General features: G+C 49.5%; 1 protein-coding gene across 2 annotated transcripts; it reads right to left on the bottom strand.

The window, feature by feature from the left end:
* Positions 1 to 1,034: 1,034 nt before the first annotated feature.
* On the bottom strand, positions 1,035 to 26,966 carry rassf5 (Ras association domain family member 5). Of its 2 annotated transcripts, none has more exons than XM_076024420.1 (6): positions 26,070 to 26,966; positions 12,898 to 13,061; positions 4,266 to 4,379; positions 3,696 to 4,017; positions 3,481 to 3,596; positions 1,035 to 2,938 (listed from the first exon to the last, which is right to left on the bottom strand). In XM_076024420.1, the coding sequence occupies exons 1-6, from the start codon at positions 26,851 to 26,853 to the stop codon at positions 2,795 to 2,797; spliced, it is 1,644 nt and encodes a 547-aa protein (XP_075880535.1). In that variant the 5' UTR covers positions 26,854 to 26,966; the 3' UTR covers positions 1,035 to 2,794. The 2 variants fall into 2 exon arrangements, with proteins under 2 accessions (XP_075880535.1, XP_075880536.1); XM_076024421.1 differs by lacking the exon at positions 26,070 to 26,966 and adding an exon at positions 20,621 to 20,921.
* Between the last annotated feature and the right edge of the window lie 256 nt (positions 26,967 to 27,222).

Below are 27,222 nucleotides of genomic sequence, written 5' to 3'. Positions count from 1 at the left end.
TACATGACCTTCCTCACTTTCGCCTCACTCAGTGCTACAGCTTTGTGAGAAAGGCTGATTTTATTGGGGAAAAAAAAAAAAAAAAAAATCAGGACACATGACCCTGCATGCAGTTATTACATGTTATGACACGTGAACACAGAGAGTCATTCATCGGCATTCTGACACAGAAACTGAGATGAGCGAGAGGGATGACCTTTAATTTCATTTTCTTACTTCCTGTACAGCTCTACAGTTATTTATATATATATAATATATATATACATATACAAACACTTCTTCAGTTAAAACAAAAATAAATTGCGGTTAAAGCATTAAGTCTCAACATCCCTCATGTGGATGAGATGGACTATGAAATAAATAACTGACATTTCACACACACACACACACACACACACACACACACACACACACACACACACACACTCAGGGTTGCGGAGAGAGAGAGAGAGAGAGAGAGAGGGACGACTGTTGGGGAAGGGAAAGTAACACTAGCCAAGATTCTCACACTCATGCAAGTTCACACCCCTCACACACCCACACACACACTCAGGCACATGTGTGTTGACACACACTGCATACACAGGGGCACATGAAATTAAAGGCACTGCCAGAAGGGGGAAAGGTTGAGTTTGTTGGGGGGTTTGGGGGCCTGGTGTGCCGTAAGAGGCGTGAGTTCACCGACAGCGCACTTCTTTTTTTTGTCGCTGTTTCTGTGACTTGGATAAAACGGAAGTGTTGGGGCGTCTTGACGCTCCTCCTCAATGCATCCCTTCTATTTTGACATGCACGGCGAACCACTTTCAACCACCAACATGTAGAAGAAGTTGCACTTGGAAATCCACTTCACGTCATTGGATGCAGGTTATGTGAGGCCCGGTGAGTGAGTGAGTGAGCGTTGATGACACACCCAGTATTAAACACCCCTCACGCCATTCTCACAGCACACACATACACACCAGCAGGAATGAGAGAAAAATGATATTCACCTTAATTACAATGTTAAAACCTTTGCCTCTCTTTATGTCTCCCCCCCCCCGTGTCCACATATCACATATGCATTTCAAACACATCATTGGTACATCAGAGCCACTACATTGGAGTTTATTCACTTTATCTTGCTTCCTTTTTTGTGGCCTAATGAAGAAGAGTCACACAGTGACCTGCACCTTTTTTTTTCTTTTTCTTTTTTTTTTTTTAGATAAACCACACTTGAATAAATAGAAATCATAGCCTTTAAAATCCTTTGCAAAGTCCCTATGAGCTTCGGCGTCACTTCCTCTCGCACCTAAGTGCGACCCTCTGCAAAAACAGTAGGAGATCACCCCTTCATTAACGCGACAACACCGCGGGGCTGCTGTTTGCTTGACTCTGATTTCTCTATATGCGGGTGAAGTTCAAGCAGGGCTGAGTTCACCCGACATTTGTTGGGGGGGGGGGGGGGGTGAGATCACAGGTGGGAAGAAGGTGAGAATGCTTGATGCGAGAAGTGGACAGCGAGCCGAGGCAGAAGTTCCCCACCGGCGCGTTATGATGTGGCGTTTAAAGGGAAATTCCAAATGACTTTCTCCACCCGGGGGATTACGCTTTTCCTGTGTCGAGTGGCTCAAGCTTATTCGTCGGCAGGTTTTTGAATGACTGAAGCAGATGATCAGCGTCAAGTTTTAAGGATCTTCAAAAGTTTGAGCAGCATCACAGAAAACGTTTGCACGCAGGTCAAATCTTTTCTTGGCGCTCGATTGGCTTTGGGACTACAAAGCGGCGGGAAAATATCTCCCTGGATGAGAGGAGTGTTGTTCCAAGTGGAGATCCTGAGAGTTCAGATCTCAGCTTGTGAAGGAGCAAAAAAGAATCAGTTAAAGTGGATGATGGTTTTGATTTATGGCTGCCAATTTGAAAATTACATCGAAGCAATTATGGCTTTGGTTACCTTTTGAATTATCTTTTGCACCAAATAAAATGTAATAACACAGGTCACAGATATGAGAAAATGAATAAAATTCTTTCACATCTGAGAATGTAAATAAAAAGCAAAATGGTGATGAAACGGTGAAAGGTGACATTTCAGTTTCTGTCTTTTTTTTTTTTCCTTCCTAATCATGAACAAGAACCAAACGTTAAATTAAAAAAATAAATCCTTTCCTTGTAGTTGGAGTATCCGAGGCGGAAATGCCGCCTTCTTCAACACCACCAAAATGGTGTCTACCTTGTACAGCGTTCCCAAGACTTCTCTTTCTTTGATTGTCCTTCCGTCCCGGATAGATGCTAAAGAAAGTTTTCATGCCTTTCCTATTTAAAATCTTAAACTCTGTGTGCAGTGGGATGAGCTGAGACTCATGCATAAGTAACACTTGTAGTAGCAGCAGCAGACGTAACAGAAGAAGAAGAAGAAGAAGAAGAAGAAGAAGAAGAGCGGCGGGAGGGGGGGCTTTAAAAACACCACTCACTAAATTGATTTTGTTCAAGCGCACAAGCCTTCAAAAATTCAAGATTCGGATCTTGCTGCAGTTTATTTTTCCAGAGTGCGTGTTGTCGTTCGCGGCCTTGCAGATCACACACGCACGCTGAAGCCTTTCTGTAGGCCTGCGGGGGGATAGATGTTGCGTCCTGAGTTGGGGGTCTGCATCTGTGTGTGGATGCACCACGTGTTTGGGTGTAAGTGCAGGGGGGGTGGTTAAGACAAGTTCAGCTCCGGCTCCAGTCTCTGAATAGATTGGCCAGTCTCACGGGCTCTGTGGGTCAGTCTCCCACCCGCTTGACCACAGAACAGGTGTAGAGGGGAGGGGCTCCGGGGTCAGAGGTCGTGTTGTTCCAGGGCCAGTTGAAGCCTCTGCCGGTAATTGTTGTATTTCTGCTCTACCGCCCTCACGCGCTCCGCCTCCTCCTTCTCCAGGATGATCAAGAAGTTCTGCAGCTCGGGGACAGAGAATGCGTGCCACTGCCACACAGAGAAGGAAGACGAACGTTCAATATTGTGCTATAAGATTCCATAGGTTACTTATATATACACTACCGGTCGGTCAAAGGTTTGGGGAAGCTTCATGAAATAATCTACCGGAATGCTCTAAGAACATTGCGGGTGCAGGAAAATGAGTCAGGATGTGCTGAACACATTATGGGATGGAATTCTCTCAATCACTTTTAAGGACATGGAAATGTGTAATTAATGTCACTAAATGTCACTAAAATGTTGCCACACTTGCTAAGCACATCTTGACTGATTTTCGTGCACTCATAATGATCGCAGAGAATTCAAGACCATTATTTCATAAACCTGGTTATAATGGAGCTCAATTCAGAAATGAGTCAGCGACCCAAAACGTTTGATCAGGAGGGTACTTATGACGTCCAAACATTTTCTTTTTGAAGGTTGAGGCTGTATATCAAAAAATCCGACAGCAGTTTGCACGCAATCCCATTTGTCACCACTTGATGCACGATAAGGTAAAGCTATCACCTGTTTTTTCGACCCCTACTCACCTCCACCTCTCCGGTCTCATTCTCTTTGAGGATGAAGCTGAGCAGATCGGGGTCAGGCCCAGCGATCAACCTCAGGAGAAGAGGATGGTCACACTGGGGAAGCTTCTGGAGCAGAGCTGCAAGGGGGGAAACACAATAAATAAAATTTCCTGATATCTATAGCACACTTAAAAAAACAACAACAAAAAAACATTAAATATGTGTCCTTCACCCACCCTGTCCGTCCCGGTGCGTCTGCTTGTACAGCGCAAACTTGCAGGGATTGTCCAGCACCATGAATTTCTTCAGCAGCGCCTGGATGACCTCCCTGGTGGTGGTGTGGGAGCTAATGTGCAGCTGCTTGGCGCAGTCTGAGGGCAGGTAGAAGGACGTTCTCTCCTGGTTGGTGGCCCCCTGGCTCTCCGACGGGACCTGGCTGCCGCCGCTCGCCAGCCTGTTGCCTCCTTCCAAGGCCGGGACGTCCACAGAGGGGACGGTGACCGGCCGGCTGAGCCTCAGGTGGACTCTGATGAAGCCGGTGTAGGAGCCAACTGATGACTGAGGTATGCGGAGGAAAAGGGACGGACATCAGCGAGAGGAGAGGCGCGTTTGACAATGTTCGATGAACATTTTAGAACAAAGTTAAACCATAAAGTTCTGCTGGTAGCCAATTCTTTTCCATTTATGCTCTTTGAAATTTCTAGCTGAATAAGCGATTAAAGGACATGTTCTGAAACCAGCAGATATTTCTAAAATCCATAAAATAACTGTATGAACTGTGCGCCATGAATAATTCCGGAACTCACCATGTTCATTTTATTATCGGAGACTTGAGAGTTGTACTCCTCGATCCTGGTCCGCACCTCCTCCCCCGACAGCTCCTTCTTCCCTCTCTCTTCTTCCTCCTTCGCTTCATTTTGCTGCGAGGACAGAAAGGGAGGCGTTCAGTTTGACTTTAACCAGCAGATGGTGCTGCTTCCCGTAAAATCTCTGCGAGCCAAACGGATGCTTCGCTCAGTTTCATGAATAAACGCCTGAAAGCACCAGAACCGGATGGCTGTATTTCTCCCTTTCGAGGCTTTCAAAGCCAAAGTGGAGTTGAGGGACGGCAGGACTCCGACACTAACCATCTGTGACAGTGTTTCCTCCTGTCCCACATCCTGCCCTCCCTTCTAAAGGGGCGTATCTGACCGTGTGGACATGCTTTAGTCACTGCTCCATTTCTCCTCTTGGTGCAGATTCCACGCAACTCTGCAGCAGAATTGTGAATGGGGCGGATTCGCACATTCAGCATCACAGCGCAGGAATATCGACAGCGCTGCCCCCTTTCACGCTCCCTCTGTGGCTGCGGGGGAGAGGAGGGGGAGAGATGGGGAAGGCGGGAGGATGCCATGGAAGAGGAGGAGGAGGAAGGAGTGGGAGGTGGAAGAAGCGAGGAAGGGGTAAAGAGTGATGAAAGAGCGGCTTCTGCTGCTGCTGCTGCTGAGCCAGCCTTAGCAACACAGAGTTTGACTGGGTTATTTATAGTACAGTAGGAAGCATCCTCTCCATCTCGCAATTGCAACATCTTCTCTCCCTCCCTCCATCCATCCTCACCCATCTTCACTCGCACCGAGAGAGAATTTCAGCGAGGGGTGGTGTTGTCTTTTTCTTTTCTTTTTTCAGAAGGGGGAGTCCTCGGGTTTGAGAGATGAAGTCACCGTTTCATTCAGCAGAGAGGGGGAGAGCACCAGCGCACGCCAGTGTGCACATGCCGGCTGAGCAGCGTCTGCAGCGATGGGAGACGCACGCAGACGCAGTCGGTGTTTCCGTTCACAGCGGAGACACTAAAAATACAGTTTAATTCTACAATATGGAAACCACGCACGCCACTGACCTACATTGGCTGCAGCGACGGGCCGAAGTGACGACGCGAGCCAGCGACTCGGCTGATGTCGGCGATGCGACAGGCATAAAAAATTAACATAATCACCATTATTAACAGATTGGCTCGTCAACAAACTCCCCAGAAACGTCCTTCTTTTACTCGGACTACTTCTTTATGGAATTCAGCTCTTTGTGAGGTCACAAAGGGCACAAAGAACCCAGGACAGTGACAACAACTCGAACCAGGTGTTTTGTTCTGTCCTCTTGGAGCTGCCTTGTATTTTTGCACCTCACACGAAACACACTGAGGTTCCAACAAAGCCTCAGCGTGATCAGACAGCTAAAGACTGGCTGTAAACAGAGGGCTAAATATGCAGTTTTCAGGGGATCTACAGAGTACGGATGTGGAGTCTAGAATCAAAAATGAAGATTTAATAATAAGGATTCACAGCTCCAGCCCCGGTCCTGCCTCTTTAAGGGCTCATTAAAAGGGCAGAGATCACCATCATAATCATAGTGAGAAGCACATCAGATGAATTTCTCCGACGAACACTTCCTGAAAGGAGTGCCAAGTGCACAGAGTGGTTGACGTGCCTCTGAAATTCCAGCAGGAATTCCTGCGTTTGTGTTGCAAGTTTTCTCATTGTGTGAGAGGCGGTGCCCTGCACTCCCTTCCCACATACCAGTGAGAGTGCTGGGGGGACAGAAGAGGGTGGGACAATGGAGCTGCTTCCGCCCACACAGTGCTTGGACGCTGCCCCATTACGGCCGGGTCAACACAGGAGCCGATGACCGGCGAGGCACAGAGGCAGAGATGCGAACCCTAACAAGGGCCGAGTGTGTGTAAGTGTGTGTGCGTGCGCGTGTGGACCACACGCACAGGAAACGCACACATTCTGAGCCGGACTAACACACTGAGAGATAATTCTATTGCACGGGATGCTGCACAAACACCAGGCGCACAATCGCTTGTATTGCAGCTGCAGCTTTTTATTCTGTCTTTCTTGCATCTTTTGGCGACCAAAGCGATTCTAGTCTAGCATGATGTCTGGTTGCTCTTATCTGTGATCAGACACTAGAGCTAAGAGTCGATTTGAGTCATGTCATGACGAGGGACTGAGATCAGAATAACTGGTCCCTGTCCTGATAATTAACAGCGACACAGACGACACGTCCAGTCTGTGTACTCGGGAGTAGTGTTGTAGTCAAGACTGCAGCAAACGAGACCAAGACACTATCAAGACTAGAGAGTATCGAGATCTAGACAAGACCAAGACTTTATATGTCAAAGAAAAATTACAACAAAATAGAAAAAAAATGACCCGTATCTTTTTTAAATTCGAGTTTGCTTCTAAATCGAACAGCAAAATCTCTTTTCAGCAAGGTATCTCTTAATAATGTTCTTTAACATTTTGCCGCTTTGCCAACTATATTGAACCGTTTTCAACACTCTTATTGTGACACTCTGGGTGTCACCAGCGTAACAAGGCAGCGGCTGGATTCTTTTCTGGTATCATCATGTCACTGATGTGTTGGCTGAGTCTCGACCGGTCAGACGAGACCGAGACCCTTAAAAAGTGGTCTGGAGTTTACAGATGTGAACCAGCGGAAATGCAAAGCAGCTTTAAGGCGTAAGACATCCAGGGCTGTTACATAATGGGAAAACACACATGTGCGCACAAGCACGTACACGTACACATGCACACAACCCTGGGGGTGACATGAGTAAGTGTCGACGCTCTCATTCTGATGAGCAAAGACAAGAGGTCACCCAGCTGCTGCTGCTGCTGCTGCTGCTGCTGCACCGAAGGTGCTTTTAAAACATGTACCTATCAAGTTAGTGTGTGCAACCTGAAGCCACCTTTACCGGCCTTACTGAGGTCACACACACACACACACACACACACACGCACGCATGCACGCACACACACACACACTGAAGGTGGCTGGCTAATCGGGAGCAAAAGGCTCAGCTCTGGAAATAATTCATAAAGCCGAGAGGCTCCCGGCGCCCCTCGCTGCTGTTTTGATGGATGTGAGCGTCTCTCTTTGTGTCTCTGCACACAAAAAACCAGCCCGCAGTCCCGCATGCACGCACGCAAGCGAGTGAGCAAGCAAGCAAGCAGGCCGACTTTGACACACTTCCATATTTCAAATCTTTTTACACAACGATGATGTTTCTGCTCAGCAGATTCAGGGGTGATGCCGTCTCTCTTTTTTTGCGGAAGCCTCACTTCCCAGTTCACTGCAATGTGTTTCAGCTTTTCACACGACAGTTTTAGTTTTTTTTCCCCTGCACAGCCTCCACGGCTCCATCAGCCGGCGGGCAGCCTCAGACGGGCTGGGCCCGACACTGACCTGCCAGCAAACTTAACTCTGCGACGCTGACGACACAGATGGTCAATTATTCAGGGGTTATATCTTCTCCCAAGTCGGACAGAGGACGCTGGCGGGACAGCAGAGGCCGAGCCGCGTGTTTTACATGGATGCAAATGGAGCGGCTGCCGGCCGCCCTCTCCCGCTCCCTCCCCATTCCCCCTCCCCTCCCTCGGAACCATTATTCAGCCATTTACTCTGCATCGGTGACCAAGCAGAGAACAAAACGCCAGCCTCGTGGTGGAAATCGTCCCGTATATGAGGCGTAGCGAAGTGCTATTTGTGCGAAGTACAGTAGAGCGAGAGAGAGCTAATCTCAGGAAGTGCACAGCCCTCGGTGGCAACAAAACCCTAGGTTGCCATGGTAACTGGGCTACCGGCTCACTTCGAGTGAAGCAGTTGGCCTACGCACGGATACCCGCGCGCACGTACACACACACACACACACACACACACACACTGAAACGAGGTATCCTCTCCGTTTCTAGAGAAACGTCTCCCACGCAGCAGCGGGACGAAGCGCCCACCCGCGCACCAAACAGTTTTCTCGCAAAGAAAATGACACAAAAAACAAAAGAAAAACTACGGCGGAGCCGTGCCGTCGCAGGTTGGGAGCGACAACGCGGATGTAGCATTCTGGCGCTGCCGCAAACATCAGCGTAATAAACCTAACAGGTGTATACGAGCGCCGCCGCCGCCGCCGCCGCCGCCGCCGCCGCCGCCGCTGCCACTTCCTCTCAACACTTCTGCTTTTTTGGCAGCGTGTTTGTTCTTCTCTCTCTGCTGCCGGTGGGTGCGTGAGCAGTTGGGGTTGGGGGGGGTTTTAGTGGGTTTCCCCCGGCCAAAAACTTAACAAGCACCTCACCCAACTCACTCCTTGTCACCCCTTGCTAACCCAATTACACAACTTCCCCAATCCCCCCCTCAAAGCCAGCGTGTGCCGGGTTCGCTACCTTCGCCGGGGGTCTGGGCTTGCGGAAGAACGAGGTCTTGGCTGTGAAAAAAGTGAAGTCGTCGCTCTCGTCGTCCAGGCTGCAGTAGCCGCTGCTCATGCTGTTGCTGCTGGTCATGGAGGGTGTGAGCACCGTGTTGACGGTCATGGAGAGGTCTCGAGAGGTCGCCGCTCGGAAAGAAGGAGCCGGTCTTTCAATCTCGCTCAAAAAGGGGCAAAAGTGGCCGCGAGTCAGTCGGCGCTCCTCTTCGTCCTCCTCCGCTGCTGTTCCTGGTTCTGTTGTTGCTGCTGCTGCTGCTGCTGCTGCTGCTGCTGCTGCTTCATCCAGGGAGTTTGCGGCTCCCCACCTGCGAGGGGCCGGACAGGTGAACTGGACTCAGATTCCGGAGCCTCCTGTGCCACCAGGGTGGAGGTGTAGGGAGCAGGAAATCTGAGAGCGAGCTCCGATGTGTCACTTCCTCCTTATGCGTATGTGTGTGTGTGAGTGCGTGCGCTCGCTCTGACGCCGGCGTCATGCGAGCGTGAAGCTCAGCTCAGCTCACCTCACTCGCTCCGCACACATGCACAAACGCACTCGGCTCGGCAGCGCAGCGGACCAACGCCGGAGTCCCGGTGTCGCTTTACAGGCTGGTTTCAGGTTCGGCCCGGCTCACCTGAGACCCCTCGACCCCTCTTCACCCACCTCCGCCTTCTACTCTTATGTTAAGCAAGAATAAACTCCAGAAAAGGGCCACATCCTGCTCTCTGCCGCCGCCGGGTGTCACAGTTGACGGATCAAAAATCAACTAAAAACAAAACAACGAACTCAGCTGGAGTCGAGTTCTAGCAGCAGCAGCAGCAGCAGCAGCGGCGGCAGCAGCAGCGGCAGCAGCCGCTCAGTCGTGCTGACAGTCACGGGCGTCCGTCCTCCATCCTTGCATCCATCCAGGGAGTCCGGCACAAAATGTCTTGGCTGCTCCTCCACTGCTCTCTTCCTTCTCCTCCGTCGTCACGCCGCGTCTCTCCTCTCTCACTCTCTCCCGCAGCCGCGCTCAACCATCTGCGGTCGGGGTCTGCCGGCAAGCGAGCGCTCTCCCCTCCCTCCCCTCCTCCTACTCCTCTCTCTCTCTCTCTCTCTCTCTCTCTCTCTCTCTCTCTCTCTCTCTCTCTCTCTCTCTCCCTTTCCTCCTGCAAGCAAGCGATTGCACCCTGCAGAGCGTGCCCACTTCCTCTCACATAGAGGAAGGAGAGATAAAGAGAGAGAGAGAGTGAGCGAGTGAGCTAGAGGGGGACGGGCATTAGTGAGCAGAGAGAGAGAGAGAGAGAGAGAGAGAGAGAGAGAGTAATGAGTGAGAGATATGGAGCCTCACAGCCACTGTTTTGCATCCACCAGAGACAGGAAGTGCAGAGCCTCAGCTGAAGATGACTTCCTGCCTGCTAAGAACCTTCCGCAACAGTTTTCTGTCAAATCGCTTTGAACGTGTTGCAGTGTCTTTTTGTCAGATCTCATTAAAGAGCCCAAAGTGCGACATATGCAGAGACGTAGTGGCATAAAGCGGAACAGGAAATACACATACAGGATGTCAGTTTTTTAAAGGAGTTGAGCGCAAAACAATTTCTCGACGTTGAAAGCTGAAACAAACCGGCTACACGCGCTTCGTTACAGCAGTGCTGAGCAAAGTGGATAAAAACTGGACAAAGTCAAGTCACCAAGCGAAGGACACCCCCCCCCCCCCGGCATGATTCCTGTTTTGTTCGCGTGTACATTGCCATGTTGTTCTTAGCTGTGTCATCACTGAACGTCCTCGCTGCCGCCAAGCAACGAGTTAGAAAGTCAGAAAGGTGAACGTGATGTCACTCCACTGTAGATGTCTTGATGCTGCCACTTATGTAAAAAAAAAGAAGCAACATTTAGTCTTCCTGAACACTAGTGAGCTGAATTTGAATGCAGCCCCTTTACGGAATGACTGGTGCATTTACACAAAGAGCTGCCACACTTGTAAGGAGGTCAGTCGGCCAGAAGGCGGATCTGTTCAGGGTTTTGTGATCCCTCTGGGCGCCAGGGACCACATGATTAAAACTGCTGCTGTCAGTTTGTCTGCACTGTGCTTCCTCGCCACTAGATGCTACTAAATCTCACCCAGCAGACCTTTAACACGACGACAGATTTCCCCAGCGCGAGAATGAAGTGGCGGTTGTGCTTTACCGCCGACGCTGAGGATGAGATTTAAAAATCTGATGAATAATTATGGTGATTTCTAACCTCAGACTGCCCTCTGCACCTGCCCTCTGACTGCACCACCGACCCCCCCCCCGGTCAAAAAGCCTTTTGTCGTCGCCGTGATCGATAGGGCACGTGTCCATCTGTCTGCACAAGCTGATTTTTTTTTTTTTTTTTTTTGTCCGGGTGCAATATGGTTTGGGGATCTAACTCAGACGTGATTATGGAAGAGGAGCGATATGACGCCAGAGGGGCTGCGACTTGCACCTGCAGCGTGAAGGCTTCTCAACGGGTGTCGCGATCGACTCAGCACATGACTGGTTTGACCTGAAGCACTGAAGCTTCCATCAGTGTAATTGCACAAAGGGCTGGGATACACATACACACGCATGCAGATGCACACACACTTGTGCTCGGAGTCGATGAGCCATCATCGCTGCACTGCATGTGTGTGTCTGCTCGTTAGAAGAAAAAAAAAAAAAAAAACGGATCAATTTCTGCTGAAGCACACACAACCAGGGCCTTTAACGACGGAGGGGGAGGATGATGAAACCGCACAACAGACACACAAACACACAAACACACACAGCTGCAGCTACAAAATGGAGCAAAAGGGAGAGTGTGAGACAGAGAGAAAGAGAGAGAGAGAGAGAGTGAGAGACGGAGAGAGGGAGGGAGACAACTGCAGGAAATGAAATGTCATCTTTGCTCTTGTCTGCGGCCGCATCAGCGCACTCTATGAACCGAGCCGAGCCGAGCCGAGCCGAGCCGAGACCTCAGCGCATAGCTGCGGGACGGCATCATCAAGGCTCAATTAAGTCGGACTTTGAGTTTATTATCTTTTATTTCACGGCCATTAATCCCGCGGAGAGATGAGAGCGATAAGGCTGGAAAAAAAAATACCCCACATTAAAACGAAAAACACATTAACCCATTTTAGACAAAAAGCCTGAATTATAGGTCGAGCGATTGCCGCTTGACATTTGAAAAAAAAAAAAAAAAAATTAAAAATCAGCCCGTGTAATTCCCCCTCCTCTCCTTCGCTCTAATTCTCACCATTCCCATCAGCGTGTTGCAGAGTGCGTGATTGCGTGGAGCCGCTCGCGCTCTCGGAGCGGACGACTACCTGGCACTCAACCAGAGGTCTAATTTTGTGTTATCTGCCCGCTGGGGTTTTTAGGGCGGCAGCCAAACATTCTGGTGCAGGCCTGAGGGGTTATCCAGCCTTTTCCAAGTATGTGTATGTGCGTGTGTGTGTGTGTTTGCATATTCAGAGTGGTTTGACTGAGGCAGGGATGCCAAAAGCAGCATGCAGGCTCACGCTTTCTCAGGTTCCTACGCACAAGCACACACACACACACACACACACACACACACACACACACACACACACAAGCACGTTTGCACGTACACATATACACACACACGCGCAATCAGTGGGTGGAAACACTGCATCAAGGATGATAATTACATACTGGCATAAGACTCAATTACTGTATCAGTGGGTAGCCTGTGGCAAGTACAGTATAGGAGTATGGAAATGAAAAAAAGGAGTTTAAGTGATGCTAAATATTGCAATAAGGAAACCGGCTTTAACTTGTGAGGAGAAAAAAAGGCCTGAGCCAACACAACAATAGGGCTCCCTGCTGAGAACAGTGAATAACCTAATTAGTTTCACCCATATGAGAGAAGCTGAGCGCCAGACTGCAGGTTATAAATGTGACAGGAAGTGAGTTTCAGCACGTCAGACACAGAAATGGTGCAGCGTCGTACATCATGAGAGAGTCAGAGAGTGAAACGGGCGCACATGTGAATGAATTTGGAAGTAGACAGTGGGAGGACAGGGCCGGTAAGGTGCTGCGGTTATGTAAGGACGTAGGCTTGGAGAGATACTGTGGGGTGAAACCTGCTGTTACCCAATGGTGACGCACGCACACCTCTACACTGCCTGGCTAAAATCTCTCCATCCGACATGCCACAAATAGCTCCCAGCTAGTTTAAAAAAAAACACACTTCTTTGTGTTATTTTGGGTGTGGAACTCACCTTATGTCGAACTGTTGCAGAGGAGGATGAGGACGAGGATGAGGAGGGCGAGGAGGACGACCTCTGGTCTCTGAGAGATGAAGAGCGTTGTGGAGATTTATCCCTCTGGTTGCAGTCCAGCTGGACCCTCCTCTCACACTCCAGGTGACAGGTGTAGTTGCAGTCTATTGAGAGACAGAGAGTAACCAATCAGATGGTGAGAACAAGAAAAATCAGGGCAGAGAGTTTTCTCTCTCTCTAAAACTCCAAATTAAGATTTGCTTCCAATCTGGAAGACACCTGGAGGCAGACTTGATCGGATCAAACAGCTTCAGTCACATCAACAACACTTTTAGGTAAAGAAACAGCTCCATCTAGTGGCCGAAGTCAGAGGTACAGCTAAGCCTCCTCTTGACTAACTGTGTTTGAAGAACGTAGAAGATGAGTGAATATCTACTTTCTAAAATCAAATCATGTGGCATCTGACGGGAAATGTTGAAAACAAATGTTTTTATTCCATGGTGTAAAACTTTACAAAACCCATAATGAAACAGGGGCAACATCAAAGACCAGAGGAGATTCAAAAAGAACAAACTGGCAGTAATTATGTGCTGTTCTATAAATATTTTTAAGCAATTCTTCCTTTGCACATTCAAAACCATCAAAACTAAACCCTTCAAAGCGCCGCTCAAGGTTCACGGTTCAGCGGCAGAAGTGGATTTAGGTACTTTCCCCAAAATGTCCCAAAATACCCCACACTTCTTTGATTTCTTTTTTTCTTTCTTGACATAAGCAGCTTGTTTATGCCTTGGTGACTTTATTGTGGCTGGAAGCTTCTCCACTGAGACGTGTGGCCTCGCTTCTCCTCCAACTTCTCCGCTTGAAACGAGACGATCCGAGACCGAGATAAGAGAGATTTTTTTTTTTTTTTTTTTTTTGTAAAGGGGGAAATCTGTGTTTCAAACCCTTCTGAAGGGAAACCCGGCAGTGTCATTGAAAAGGTCCAGCGTGTACATTTTGGCTTGATTTATGAGTTTTATATTGGTAAAAGTGTACACATACTCGCAGTACAATACAAAACCAATTTGGTTTTCCCACTCTTTACGGTTCTATACATAAAACAAGCCTCTTGCTCCTAGTTTGCTGCCATCTAGCGTCGCCATTTTTTTTTTTTTAAAGGAAGCCCGCCTAACAGTGCCCTGAATACAAACCGCGCTGTCAGGCAGACTACCTTAAATACCGGGCTTCCTTAAACTTTTTTTTTTACACACTAGACATAAAAGGTCCAGGTGTTTTCCAAAAAATTTGAGCGTGTGTCCTGGGCCCCGCAGAGCACCTTACAGTAAGAGAAACAACAAGGAGGGAAGAGAAAACGTCACGACAAGAGGGAAAATTCCGATACGGAAAAACTCCCCCGTTTGTCGAGAGAGGGCGGAGTCAGCCGCCGCTTGGCAGAGACAGAGGGGAGCCGGCGGAGGGAGGGACCGTATGGCCCCGTTGACAGCAGGGATGTGCCGAGGAAGGAGGAGGGTTGAGATAAGGGACGGTGACGGTTTGGAGGTCAGCGCTAAAGAGACGGAAAGAATGGAAGCGGGCAGAGGAAGGGAAGACAGAAACTCCGTCCTGTTCAATTTCACTTTCCTGCTGTCCTTCACTCTGCACCAGTTCACTCCTGACGGACAGACAGAGTGGTTTTGTTTTCCACACTCGGTATACAAGCTAATCTGAGCTAATCTGAATCTGAGAGCAACTTCATGGCTAGTGAGTCATATGAAGGGTTACCTGATTGATGGTTACCTGATTGATTGATTGATTGAAACGTTTATTTCGAATATAAGGCAATTAAAAACAAAAAACAGGATACAATTCAATTCAGAAAAAAGTTGCATAAAAGCATGAAGAAAAAAAAAAACAACAAAATGTGATGACAACGACTATGTGAATGAGTTCCCGCTGGCCCCATGTTGGTGACAACTGGTTTGGAAGAACTTTTACCACATCCAGTCGAGAGTAAAGAGAATCAGTGTTCCCAAAAGGAGAGCAGCCTTCAGTGGCCTTTTTATGTTCTTTTTTCAAATGTGAAAACACTCTCCATGCTATTCAGTAGTAAGCCCTGTTCCCAACTCATAGCAGCTTCTTCTTCTGTGGTTTTTCAGAGCTCAGAGCCTCTTTATACACAAATGAAGCTGATCGGGAAAGGAATCCACTGACGTTTTAAGGCCTTTTTAAGACTTAGGAGGTGAATGTCTGAGCAGGCCATGTGCCATGCAAACAAGGAATCCCAAATGAACATATTATAAGAAGAATAAGAATAAGAGCGTCTTTAGTTAACACTAAGACATTGGTAGGTTGACATTAAAAGCTGAAGTGAACTAGGTCAATTCCTCAAAATTTCCCTGGGAAACAAAGGTCACATTCAGAGTTAATCTGCAAATAAAACAACACCCCCATGTGACCTGTGTGTGGCGTCATGATGGAAGGAAAAATAGGCCGGTGCTCCTCAGCATCACGCCAGCTATCACAAACTCCTCATCTCCACCCTTTAATCTGCTCGGCTGTCAGTGGAGACACGGGAATCAGTGTTTGCGTTGGCCGGCAGTCACTCTGGTTTCTTTCTCCAGATAAGTGACTGAAAAAAAAAAAAAATCTGGATTCACAAAAGGAAAAAATGGTGGGTAAGACTGCAGGGGGAAATAGTGGCAGCGATGCTCAAAGAGCGTCACTGTTCCACACCCTAAAGTCAGATACGCTGCTGTCAGCAGTGTCACGTGTGACGTCGGAACCAGATTATTCCCACACTGATAAGACACGCTGTCCTACAAGTGAGGAGCACTCCGTGACTGTAGAGGAAAACACAGCAAGAATCATTTTGTCTGTTTGTCTGTTTGGCTTCCAGCAAATGTAAGGACGACAAAAAACAAATAAACTAAACTTAAGAGCTTCTGTCTTCTTCTTCTTTTTCTTTTTTTCTTCCCTGCGAGCCTAATTTTGCTCCGTTGCAGCTGCTTGGGCCGCAGCACGTCAGAACTAATGAGCAGGTGGAGAAACCACTGCAGCGATCCGGTGACCTCGGAGAGCTCTGAAGGTGATGCAGGCCCTGCTGACGCCGACACGGCGACGCAGAGCAAACAAAAGCAAAAGCAGGAGCAGAAATGGAGGCAGTCAGCAGAAGTCACGGTTATTCATGTGTGACTTTTTCATGTCCCGTCTTGCCGAGGCGAAACTCACAGCAGAAAAGTACCAGTGCCAGTAAAAAGTACACGATTGCAATTGTCTGCCAAAAGAGGGAAGTTGCGGGGCTTCTGCAGAAATTATCTGACAAATCATCAAAAAATGTTTAGGAAACAAAAAAAGACTCTCGGGGACCACCTTTGAAGGCCGTTCACTGCATAATTTCTATATATTGGGACTGAAAATGGTCTATGATTAAGATTAATTCCTTTTGTTTTAAACTTTTTGAGTTTGAATTTATTTATTGTTTCTCTTACTTGGGAGATCATCTAATCATCATCCTGAGCTAAATTTCCCAAATAAAATTCCCTAAATTCAAATTAACATTCATGTAAACTAGATCGATCCTGAGGGAGCAATTCAAAGCATTCACAAAATTGTTGCGCAAATGCAAAATAACAAACCACCACCAAAGCTGGACAATGTATGTGAAGACATTTCTGATGAAACAAATCTTTCAGCGGTTCAGACTCTTTCATGAGGACACATGTACAGTGTGGGAGGGGCTACCGAGTGATTACAGTGAATGAGCTTGTGCCATAAACAAGCAAGCCTGCTACACCGAGACACCGAAGTCGCTCTGTGTGTTGCCTAAACACGAAGAGGCACAGCCGTGTTTTTCTGTCGCCATGGAAAACTGCCCTTTGTTTCTACTGCACTCCAAGGTGCGTCCAAAGATTTCCCCCTCCTCCGCCCTCAACCTCCTTCTCCTCCTTCTCCCCCTCAGTCCTCATCCCGTCACTCCAGTTGGGCTGCTTTTTCAAACAGACGTTACTGCTCAGGCTACACACACACACACACACACACACACACACACACACACCGAGACGAGGAAAATCCATCAGTGCAACGGAAAGAGACGAGGCGGCTCAGATGTACAGTATGTAAAGATCTATACACGGCGGCCGTGTTAACCTCCTCTGCTGCACTCAGGTCGATAGCACACGCCGGGAGGGTACGACAGGAAAGGGAGGAGGAGGAGGAAGAGGCAAAGGAGGAGGAGGAGATGGAGGTGGAGAGGGTGGATGAGGAGGAGGAGGAGGAGGAGGGAGTGGCCTGGATTGCGGAGGGGAAAAAAAAACACTTTCAGAGACTGGACAAACTTTATGTCCTCAACATTTAGAGCAGATAAATCAGTTTTCTTTTTAGTCAGGTAGCTCCAGCTCACAGGGTGCTCTCTGAGAGTAGTGACGTTAAAATGCAGTAATTGAAAGTCGATTGCTGAAAGTTGAAATCTGCTTTTCCTGCCGTAACCTTGAAGAGGACGGAGGATGTGTGCGGTTCGCTTCTCCTCTGAGTGACAAACGCAGGAGGAGCACAGACAAAGATTAGCAGGTCGTGGAGGATGTGTGCGCGCTGCCAGATAGACACTTTGGGGATGGGCGTGTTGTTGTGATGACTCCCCCGTCTGGCTAGCGAGGGGACAGTCGGGGCCGGGGGGGGCAAATAAGCACCGGGCAGTTTTAATAAAGGGGGTATCAACACGGGGGCTAATGGACTGACAGGGGGCTCGCAGGTCTTATGAAGGAATTAAGAGCAGCTTTGGGGTCTCTGGGGGCTGGACTTAGCCAGTCTGATCTCATCATGGCTCATTTAAAGCAGTTATCCATGTTCTCCTGCTGCGGGACTCATCAACCAACACCACAGCTGCTCATACAACACTTCATTATTTCTTTCCAGATGAAAAATGATGATAAATATCTATATATTCAAAGATTTTCATTTGTATTCCCTGAACTGACTCGTCTAAGTCCATGCTAACCTACATAGCACCTGACCCTGTCAACAGTGACATCTGTGAGGCGTATTTGTGCATAAACATTCAAATCATATTTAATGCCGGTGATCTTTATCTCCGTCACTGCAGATCTTCTCCTCCCTCAGTTCATCCATCTGTCAGGCTGCAGATGCTTGGAGACAAACAGAGGGAAGAGGAGACTGTTTGCTTTGAGGCTTATCCCGTCGAGTGAGCCGTGATTGGCTGGAACTAAGTTCTTCATTAAAATACCCAGACTTTGATTTTGATGGTATTCAATATTTTTAGCTGCAAATGAAGCTGCGCAAGAGCTTTAGGTATTAATTAGCACAGGCAGGATAAGAATATAAAAGAAGATCAAGCAGTTTAAAGTGTAATGACAGAGTAGATGAACACATTTATCTGATTTTAGATCTTTGTTTTCGTGATTTTTTATGAGCCAGCAGGCACATCTCAAGGCTGTGGAAGCCAATAATTATTCAGCTTTAATAGACCATCGAGCTTCAGAGTGAAGTTTTGCTTCAAGACAAAAGCAATACATAAATACACTCGATTACATCAATGCTCTGTGGGCTAAAATGCCTTTAACATAAAATCAATTTGTTTTTTACGCTGCAGTTTGCTGGAAATGAAGCGTCGGTTTAGTGTTTCACTCCTCTAAATGTTGGCACAAGTCTAAACCAGTGAGGCGGAGACATCCAGGCTGGGGGAAGCATTGAGACAATCAGAGAGCCTTCCCAGCATGCAATTTGATCACATCTTTTCTTTCGGCTCTAAAAGCCCGGTGCAATGTCGTCGCATCTTTCTTGCAAACTCTAACGCAAATTTGCAATGGTTTCCAACGTCGAAGCCTAAAGAACTTTAACACAGCTGCTTGAGAGGCCCCTCAAGATATATTTTATTCATTGTTGACCAAAATAAAAGAGCGGCCTCAACTCTTCTTTAATTCCCCTTATACTTGTCATCCCCTGCAGCCATGAGAGTAAAGTCAACAAGACTGATATTTTTAATGTCGCTGCGAGAGGAATTTCCAGACAGCCTCATCAAAGATTAAAATTTCAGAAGATTAATAACAACAGATAAAAGATGCAATAAAAGAGGGAGTCTAGTTCCAGTTTGGGAGCCCAACGATCTGACGGGAAAACAACTGGCTTCCCTGCTGACTGTTTGATGCTCTGACGTTTCCGAGGCTGCAGCGAGGCGTCATCCAGGTGGAGCAGCAGTGACACCGTGATGAGCGTCTCCCTGGCCAGTGATTCATCTGGGGCTTATCTGGCCTCCGCAGGAGGACGCACACACACACACACACACACACACACAGTAAACTGTCTGCGGCTGTGACCAAATCAATAGTTCTGCAGCAGCAGCCAGTCCTCTTTCTTCTCTCCAGCAAGCAGCTCCTTATTGGTATCATCATCTGCATGCTTCGTTCTTTCCAAGAGATATGACATGAAATCATGCCATCATAACACAAGCCTGCTATTGAGTGGGTCCATGTGTTTGTTTGCGAGTCTGAGACCAGAATAAAACGCTGCATCCAGCAAGCCAGCCTTTATCTGGCTGATCTGATTCAGCTATTTCCAGCAGCCTGCTCCCTCCCCCCCACCCCCACCCCCTCCCCAACCCCACTGCTCGCCACGTAATCCTATCAACACGGACACAGGACAACCTTGCACAAAAGCAGAGCGCCTCGATCAGCTGATAGGTGGGGTGAGCGTGCGTGGACAAAGAGTAAAACCCACCAGTGACCCGCTGCAGTTCGCAGACAGACAGACAGACAGACAGACAGACAGACAGACAGACAGACAGACAGACGCGCACAACATTCAGATATTTTGGCCCTGAGCCGACCTGCCAGTCCTTTCAGCTCAACCTGTCCGCTCATCATTTTCATTCCACCACGCTGACCTCTGTCCCCGCCGTTGAGTGGATATCATCTGACAGCTACAGTCAACAGGGATACCAATAATGGCCAAAAGGGCACTTTCTCCCTTCCTTCTAAAATAGTCCCATCCACAGTGACTGGTAAAACACACACACGTTGACTTTGATTTCCTTCTTCGCTGACAATTAGACTAAATCAAAAACCAAAACTATAAAAAAAAAAAAAGCTTGTTTGGGCCCAGATAAACAGTGGGTGAAATAAGTGAGCAGTGACATCAGCAAAACTCTCCACTTTAAACGGTTGCTGCGTTTCCATTACCCCTAGAATTGCGCGAAACCTCAATATTGCAATAAAACACTGGTAATGGAAACATCTAACCTCATAAAAACCTCTCAAATATGGCTGAAAGATTTTTACGCTCTCATGAGGTGGTTTTTCAGGCGTATTGATCTAGAAGGTGTATCGCAAAAGTGTCAAAACACTTTTTCGCATGTACACATCACCAGACGTGACGTACGGGGTCACGTGACCTGTTCACTTCAAGTGAAAATGGCGCGTTCTGATTGGACGGAGCAGGAGACGGAATATTTCTTTACAAGTAATGAGAGAGAAAAAAATGCAACAACCATTCGTGACAGCAAACAAACATAATCAAAACAAAAGCAAATGTAATTCTCGTAAACTCTCACGGGACGAGAGTTTACGAGAATTACGGCTTCCGTCATGGAAACAACAGCTAGTGACTGGGGTTTTTTCAAAATCTGCCCTTCAAATCTTCCCCTTATCCTCGCATTGAGGATGAGGAGAACCAAAGGTGGAGGAAAATGTTGGTTCATGAGAATAAAACCCCGCCTTGCTGCTGCTGCTCCTACCTGAGTTGTTGAGCAGGGATCCGTTGGAGGATGAGCGTCGCAGCATCCGCAGGCTGTCGCTCCACGACCGCGACTTGGGCAGCCGCTTCAGCAGTCGGCTCAGCCGGCGGGACACCTGGCCGAAGCAGGCGGCGGCGCCAACCCCGGCGCCCCCCTCCCCGTCCCGCTCCTCCAGGTGGAGGAAGGCCCCGCCCACCCCGCCCACCACGACGCCTTCACCTCCAACCGTTCCGCCCATCGCCGCCGTCCCCTGCCTCCCCGGGACCAGAGGCGCTACCTCTGCCATGGACGGGGCCCGGTGGCGCCACCCGGCCGGCGCCGTCCTATGCTCGTAGCCCCCACAGGGGGTCCCTTGCTCGCCCCCCCGCCCCCTGCCCGCCCTCTCTCTCTGGGGGCTGCCCCAGCGCCAGCCCGCCCAGCCGCTGCCCCCTCCGCCATCCCAGCGCAGCCACTCTGCCACTGGTGCCACGCTCCGAAACGAGAGGAGCCCCCCGTCCGCCTGTTGGGCCACCCCCCCGCCTGGAGCCCTCGCCGCCGCCCGCCTCGCGCCTTCCCCCCGCACGCCGCCGCCTCCGCCGCCGCTCGTCCTCGCCCCTCAGACGTCCGCAGCGGCAAACTGGCTCACCTCCGTAAATCAATGCAACCTCATCCTCTCTCCCTCACTCCCCCTCTGGTCTCTGCTGCAGCACCCACACACTACTGCAGCAACCAAACAGCCGGCTTAAAGAGACAGAGACTGTACCCCCCCAACACACACGCACACACTGCCACCCCCCTACCCTCCTCTCGATTCTGACGTCTCTATCTTGTCCCTCTTTTCAGCAACAGGAGCCGTTTCCTCCTCTGCCGTCTTTGCTGCAGATCTGACGCGCACGCACTTCATTCAGCTCTTTGGACCTCAAACGTCACACGGCACTGCGGAGGTGGTTACCGGCATGGCGCTACTTCCTCCTCTTCCTCCTCCTCCTCCTCCTCCTCCTCCTTCTTCTGCCCTCCTTTGCAGCTTCGTCAGTGTGACACCCACCAAACCACACACAGCCTGCTCGAGGGGAACCAGATCCCGGACATGCATCACCTTTGAGGTGACGCGCGTCACTGTGATTAATATGCAAAAGACTGAAGGAAAAAGTACAGCAGTTCCGGTATGTCATTGGGCAGGAAATGAATAGGAATCTACTCATTAACAGTAATAACAACCCCTTGCATCTACTCCTTGGGATATCTGACTGATCCATCGTTGACAAATTTCAAAGAAAACTCCATCAGACACTTGCCTTTTGTGCTAGCACGTGTATTCCTTTAAACTGGGTAATGGATAAAGCTCCATCTAAGGTTCAATGACGAAGGGTGGTACTCGAATGTGTTGCTTTAGACTATCTGACATGTAAACTGCACAGAAAAGATGACGTTTTTCGAAAAACATGGGAACCCCGGAAAGATCTTGAGGAACAGGATGTGCTCACCAGGGTTCACTCACTGGCGGATGACATAATCACGAGTGACGCCGCGCACAAGTCACCGTCTGATGTCATTCTTTTTGATTTGTCATTGAAAAACTTGCACCAGCTTCAGATCGCGCCGGTCTCTCCTCCTGATCTGCACTTCACCACCTCTTCCTTTGCGGTTCTTCTATCGCTCTCTCCGCCAAGGGCGACCTAAATATAGACTGAATGAAAATCCCCGCTGTTCTGCCACACACGCAGCAGAGAGCTGCGGTGGCGAGAAGATCTCACAGCAGCACGTGGGTCCTTCTGAAAAAAAAAATAACCCCAATAACGTCATCTGCATAGCCTACTTTGAAAGTTGCTAAGAATCAAGGTTAGGTCAATATAAAAGTCCGGGGCGGGGGGGGGCTCACTCTAAACTGAACGATACATGATGTTTTTTTGTTTCTAAGAGCACACCGCAGACCACCTCACCCACTCACTGTGTGCATGTGTTTACCTCGGGATGTAAAGGACTTGTTTTGGCTGATGTTAAGTCTGGCTGAAGAAAAAGAGCGAGAGAGAGAGAAAAAAAAACAGATGTACGTCTGGACACGAGCCATTTAACACAAGCCTATATTTTCTCCTGGGTGAATGGGGCTTTGAGAGGGCTGATGTGAACAGGCTGGCAGGTCCCCGGGACAAGGTTAGCATTATGCTGACCGGGAGAAGCCGAGGAAGAGACGGAATTCAGGAGAAACAGAATCCTGGTCCCAGGGGACGGGGGGCAATGCCACGGGACATAAAGAACACACTGGGAGGTTCTCTGTGGAGAATCGCCGTGTGGGTTCGGTTGTGAGTCTGCACACATGCAAGGCTCTGGACTGGCCGCCATGTGTCAAAGACGAAAGAAAAATAGGGTCAAAAAATATACGTATATGGGAGCTTTAAAAGCCCTTTAACTCACTGGGGTAATGAATGCAGTTCAATGTAAACAAGACAATTAAATGGGCCATTTCAGCTTCAAGAGGATGGTTTGCGGCTTCATTTTGCTCCGTCTCATTTTGAATCTAATTTTGTGAGTTTTGATGTCAGCTGTTCAAAAAAAGTGAGCAATAGATCCATCCAACCATTTTCAGTACCTGCTCAGGGTCACGGGGGGTCTGCTGGAGCCTACAGTGTAAGGCAGGGCGGCAGCGCCAACCACTGCACCACTGTGTCGCCCAGCAATAGATCTTACATTTACAAAACACATAACACAGCATAAACACTCTGTTCTAACGAGTTAGTGGACAGTTAACACAAGTGTTTACAAACCGCAGCAGGGGGAATATGGCCACTAATGCCACGGCTGTGCGTAGCGCCGCTCTCTGAAAGCTTTAATTAAATATTAATCTGACGTCTGACTCTGTCTGCCGGGCCTGTAATCCCAGCCGCTCTATCCCCGAGACATAATCCCAGGCGGGAGACACCCAGAGCCGGGATTAAGGAAGACGCCACGCCCCTCTCTCTGTCTCCCTCCCCGCCTCCTCCCTGACTGATGGTGCTGCTGCGGAAATCAAGGAAGGATTTCAATGTTGCTTGCTGTCAAGAATGGTTGTTATATTTTTCTCTTTGATTATGTGTAAAAAAAAAAATACTTTGTTTCTTGCTCCATCCAAACATAACGAGCCATTTTACACTTGAAGTGAACTGATCACGTGACCCCCGTACATCACAGCCGCTGACGTGTACATGCGAAAAAAGTGTTTCCATGACACTTTTGCGATATACCTCTGTATTGATACATTCGATAAAACCACCTCACGAGAGCGTAAAAACCTTTTTGTCATATTTGAGAGGTTTTTCAAAGTGCAGGTGTTTCCATGACCAGTTTTGTATTGCGATATTGAGGTTTTGCACAATTCTAAGGGTAATGGAAACGCCGCTAGAGTGTGATTTACACTTGAAATCAATTTTCCAGGCTGTGCTGCTGCAAATAAAAGGTAGGAAGACTTTCTTCAAGCATCATCAAAACACACACACACATCTCCTCTGAACTCAAGCCTTGAGGTCGCAAACATCATTATTTCATGCTTGTTTGTGAGCTGACCCACGCATGTGGTTCTCATCTTCATGCACGTGATGTATTTATGTGTGCACAGTGCCCGGCTCCACGCCACGGTCACGAGCCACAAATCAAAGGGCCCTCGAACTCCCAAGAGGAGCAGCAACAATAAAAAAGCATGAGAAGAAGGAGCAGCAACAACAACAACAACAACAGCTGAGCCATCAGGAGTATAATTCAGATGATGACACAACGACAAAGGCCGCTTGCCCAGGAGCCCCGGGAGCTCCGGCTTGGCTGACAGATCCAAACCCAGGGCGAGGCCACATCACATCAGCATCTCCGTCCCAAAGGGGACAAAAGCCCAGCGGCCGCTTCTGTAACCTTCGTGAAGCGGAGCCAGCGCACGTTTCGGGAAGGGGCGTTAAATTAGAGACGGGAGACGGAGGCGAAACAAGACAAAGGCGCAGCACGAGGGCTGTTTATGGTCACAAGGCCGCCGTCTCCCACTCCCTGTCATTTGCAGGGTGTAGTTGCAAGGAGAGACGTGTGTGTGTAGCAGCGGTGCCGCGTGTGTGTGTTTCTATTTTGGCAGATTTGGTTGCGATTCTCCCCACAAAAATACCCCCGAAAATGTCTAAATTTTCGACTGCCGGTCACGAACATCCCCATAACCCCCCCCTCCACCTCTCCTTCCCCACCATGATTGGGCCACTGGCGGCGCACCTCTGATGTTTTTCCAACCAGAGGAAGCCGCTGAAGAGAAAGTTGGCCCGGGAGCGCTGGCTGGCTGGCTTGCTGGCTGGCTGGCAGCTCGAGGATCCAGTTAATTAACTCGATGTACAAAGAGAAAATAGGAGGAAGAGGAGGAGGAGGAGGAGGAGGAGGACGGACAAAAAGAAAAAGTTCGGGAGGTTGTATAGAAACTCAGGACACTGTGTGCGAAGACTGCTTGGGTAATCATTGCTCTCGCTCCAGCGAGCTCGCAGCGACGGCGCACTAAATCAGACAGCTCCGCAGTGCAGGATGAAAACTCTTGCTCTTTCCCTCCGTCCGTCTCTCACTCGCTCGCTCGCTCCCCTCCCAGTGACTGTCTCTCCCTGTTCGGCTCACCCTGCCTCCCCGCAGTGACCCTCCCGACTTCCCTATACGCACTTCTCCACCTTCCTCAGCCCTGCTCTTTATCTTTTCCTTCCTTTCCGTCCCCTCCTCTCTCCACCTCTTTCCTCCCTTTTTAATCCTCTCTTTTATTGCTCCATCTCAGCATCCTCGGGCGCTGCTGACGCGGAGCCAACTCAGCAGCAGTGTCCGTGTGCTGTCACATGCATCAACAGACATACGCACTGAAACAACAGCAAAAAAAACATACTCTCGAGGTTACATTTGCTCTGGTTGGTGAGTGTGTGTGAGTTAGACTAGACACACGTCTTGGTTCCTGCACAGAGAGCCAGTCTAAGCCAATTTGACAAAGACGTGCAGGTGAGAGTGATGTCAGCAAAGCTTGGGCAGCCTACAGCAGTACAGTATGTACAGTCAGGTCACATATATAGACAGAGTGGCTGAGATTGGAGTCAGACGAAGGCTTGAACTGGTTCAAATAGGCGTCTGCAAACACCACCACCACCACCAAGAAAATAAAAAATAAAACATTTTTTTTTTAAACACCACCCAGAGCAAATAGCACACTAGATGTTCCGTGACACTACCATTGTGTTTTCTGGTGCTCCACTGTAATTTTGTGCCACCACAGAATTAGAGTCCTTGGGGAGGCAAATGTGCCAGGACGAGATAATGGGCTTTTGCATGGAGCTTTGTGTTTATGGAGCCCCAGCGCGAGGATGTGTCCTTTCCCCCGGCGATGGAAGGGAGCGAGCTCGCACGCAACATCCTAAATCACAGCTTAGCTCATTTTGCTAATCAATAAGTAGTTCGGCATGACAACAAACAAACAAACAAAAAAAAAAAGCACTCGACTTACTCTGACACTTGAGACCTTGCGCGGTGATCTGTCGGCTGCAGGCGTCGCACCAGTCCTGCGTGACGGCTTTGGCTTCGAACCGGTGCCCTTCACCCCTCTCCGCCTTCATCCTCGGGTCCGCCGCCGCCGCCAGCCCCCGGGATGGGAAGATGGACCAGGCCTCCCTGCGGGGCGGTTCGGCGCGGACGAGCCTGACGACCCCTGTCCTGCCTTGGGTGACGCGCTCCAGCGGCACCCCGCCGCCGCTCTCCCCTCGCACCGGCATGGAGGGCGGGGAGGAGCCGCCCTGGTGTCGGCCGTCCGAGCTCCAGGTGCTCCGTCTGCCGGTGGCTCGGAACGCAGCGCCGCCGCCCAGCGTCACTTCGCTCACCGTCCGTCTCTTTCGACCACCTGTGTCGCGGTTCAGGTCGCGGACGGTGTCGCTGTTGCTGTTGCAGTCGCTGCTGCCGGCGGCGCTGCTTCCCGCCGTGACACCGTCGCGGCTGCGCCGGTCACAGTCCGCGCAGCCGGCTTTGCCGCCTCGCTGCGGGCTGAGCGGCGGAGCGACGCGTCCCTCCCCGGGCATCGCCGCGGGGTCGAGGTTGAGTCCCGGAGACGCGTGCTGGGTGGCGGAGTCCTCCCTGCCGCTCCCCGAGCTCCTCCTGAGCATCACCTTCTCCCTGGAGCTCCTCCTCGGCAGGGAAATCTTCTTCTTGGCGCTGCTCAGTTTGATTAAGAGCAGCGGCGGTTCCGAGTCCAGCCGGTGCGGAGCCGGGTGCTGCCCCACCACACTCACGGACGCCATTATCCTGTCACTTTCTCTGTATGTGTGCCTGTGTAAAGCGTCTGTCAGTGCGTGTCCTCCTCCTCCTCCGTGCCCTGAATTGTAAACTCCACTCACGCCCGCGACACGAGTGTGTTGTAGTGACGCAGAAGGAACCCACGGTTTAAATGCCGCGGGCGCGCCCCCGTCAAAGGAGTAGAGCGCGCTCTCGCCAACCCAACGGCTCAGAAAAAGCTGCTTTAAAAGTGGACAATGCGAATTGTCTCCTTACACGTAGCACTGACAGGAAAGTCGCACTTTTACACAGAAAAGTGGGGTCTGGTCCAAGAACACAGCATTGGGATTATGGGGTCACAACAATAAAAACGGTTCAAATTCATGTCTCAAAAA

This window comes from Nelusetta ayraudi, unplaced genomic scaffold, assembly GCF_046127955.1.
Source record: "Nelusetta ayraudi isolate G7.1 ecotype Tasmania unplaced genomic scaffold, CSIRO-AGI_Nayr_v1 ptg000017l, whole genome shotgun sequence".
Taxonomy (NCBI): Eukaryota; Metazoa; Chordata; class Actinopteri; order Tetraodontiformes; family Monacanthidae; genus Nelusetta; species Nelusetta ayraudi.
This window is presented reverse-complemented; position numbering and strand designations above follow the sequence as displayed.

Bases quoted from the DNA above. Each gene is read 5' to 3' on its own strand.
- rassf5 (XM_076024420.1), bottom strand. From the start codon at position 26,853: ATGGCGTCCGTGAGTGTGGTGGGGCAGCACCCGGCTCCGCACCGGCTG. The intron at 3,597-3,695 runs GTGGGTGAAGGA...CCCCCCTTGCAG, and splicing joins GACGCACCGGGACGGACAGG to CTCTGCTCCAGAAGCTTCCC. The intron at 2,939-3,480 runs GTGAGTAGGGGT...TCTGTGTGGCAG, and splicing joins ATGAGACCGGAGAGGTGGAG to TGGCACGCATTCTCTGTCCC.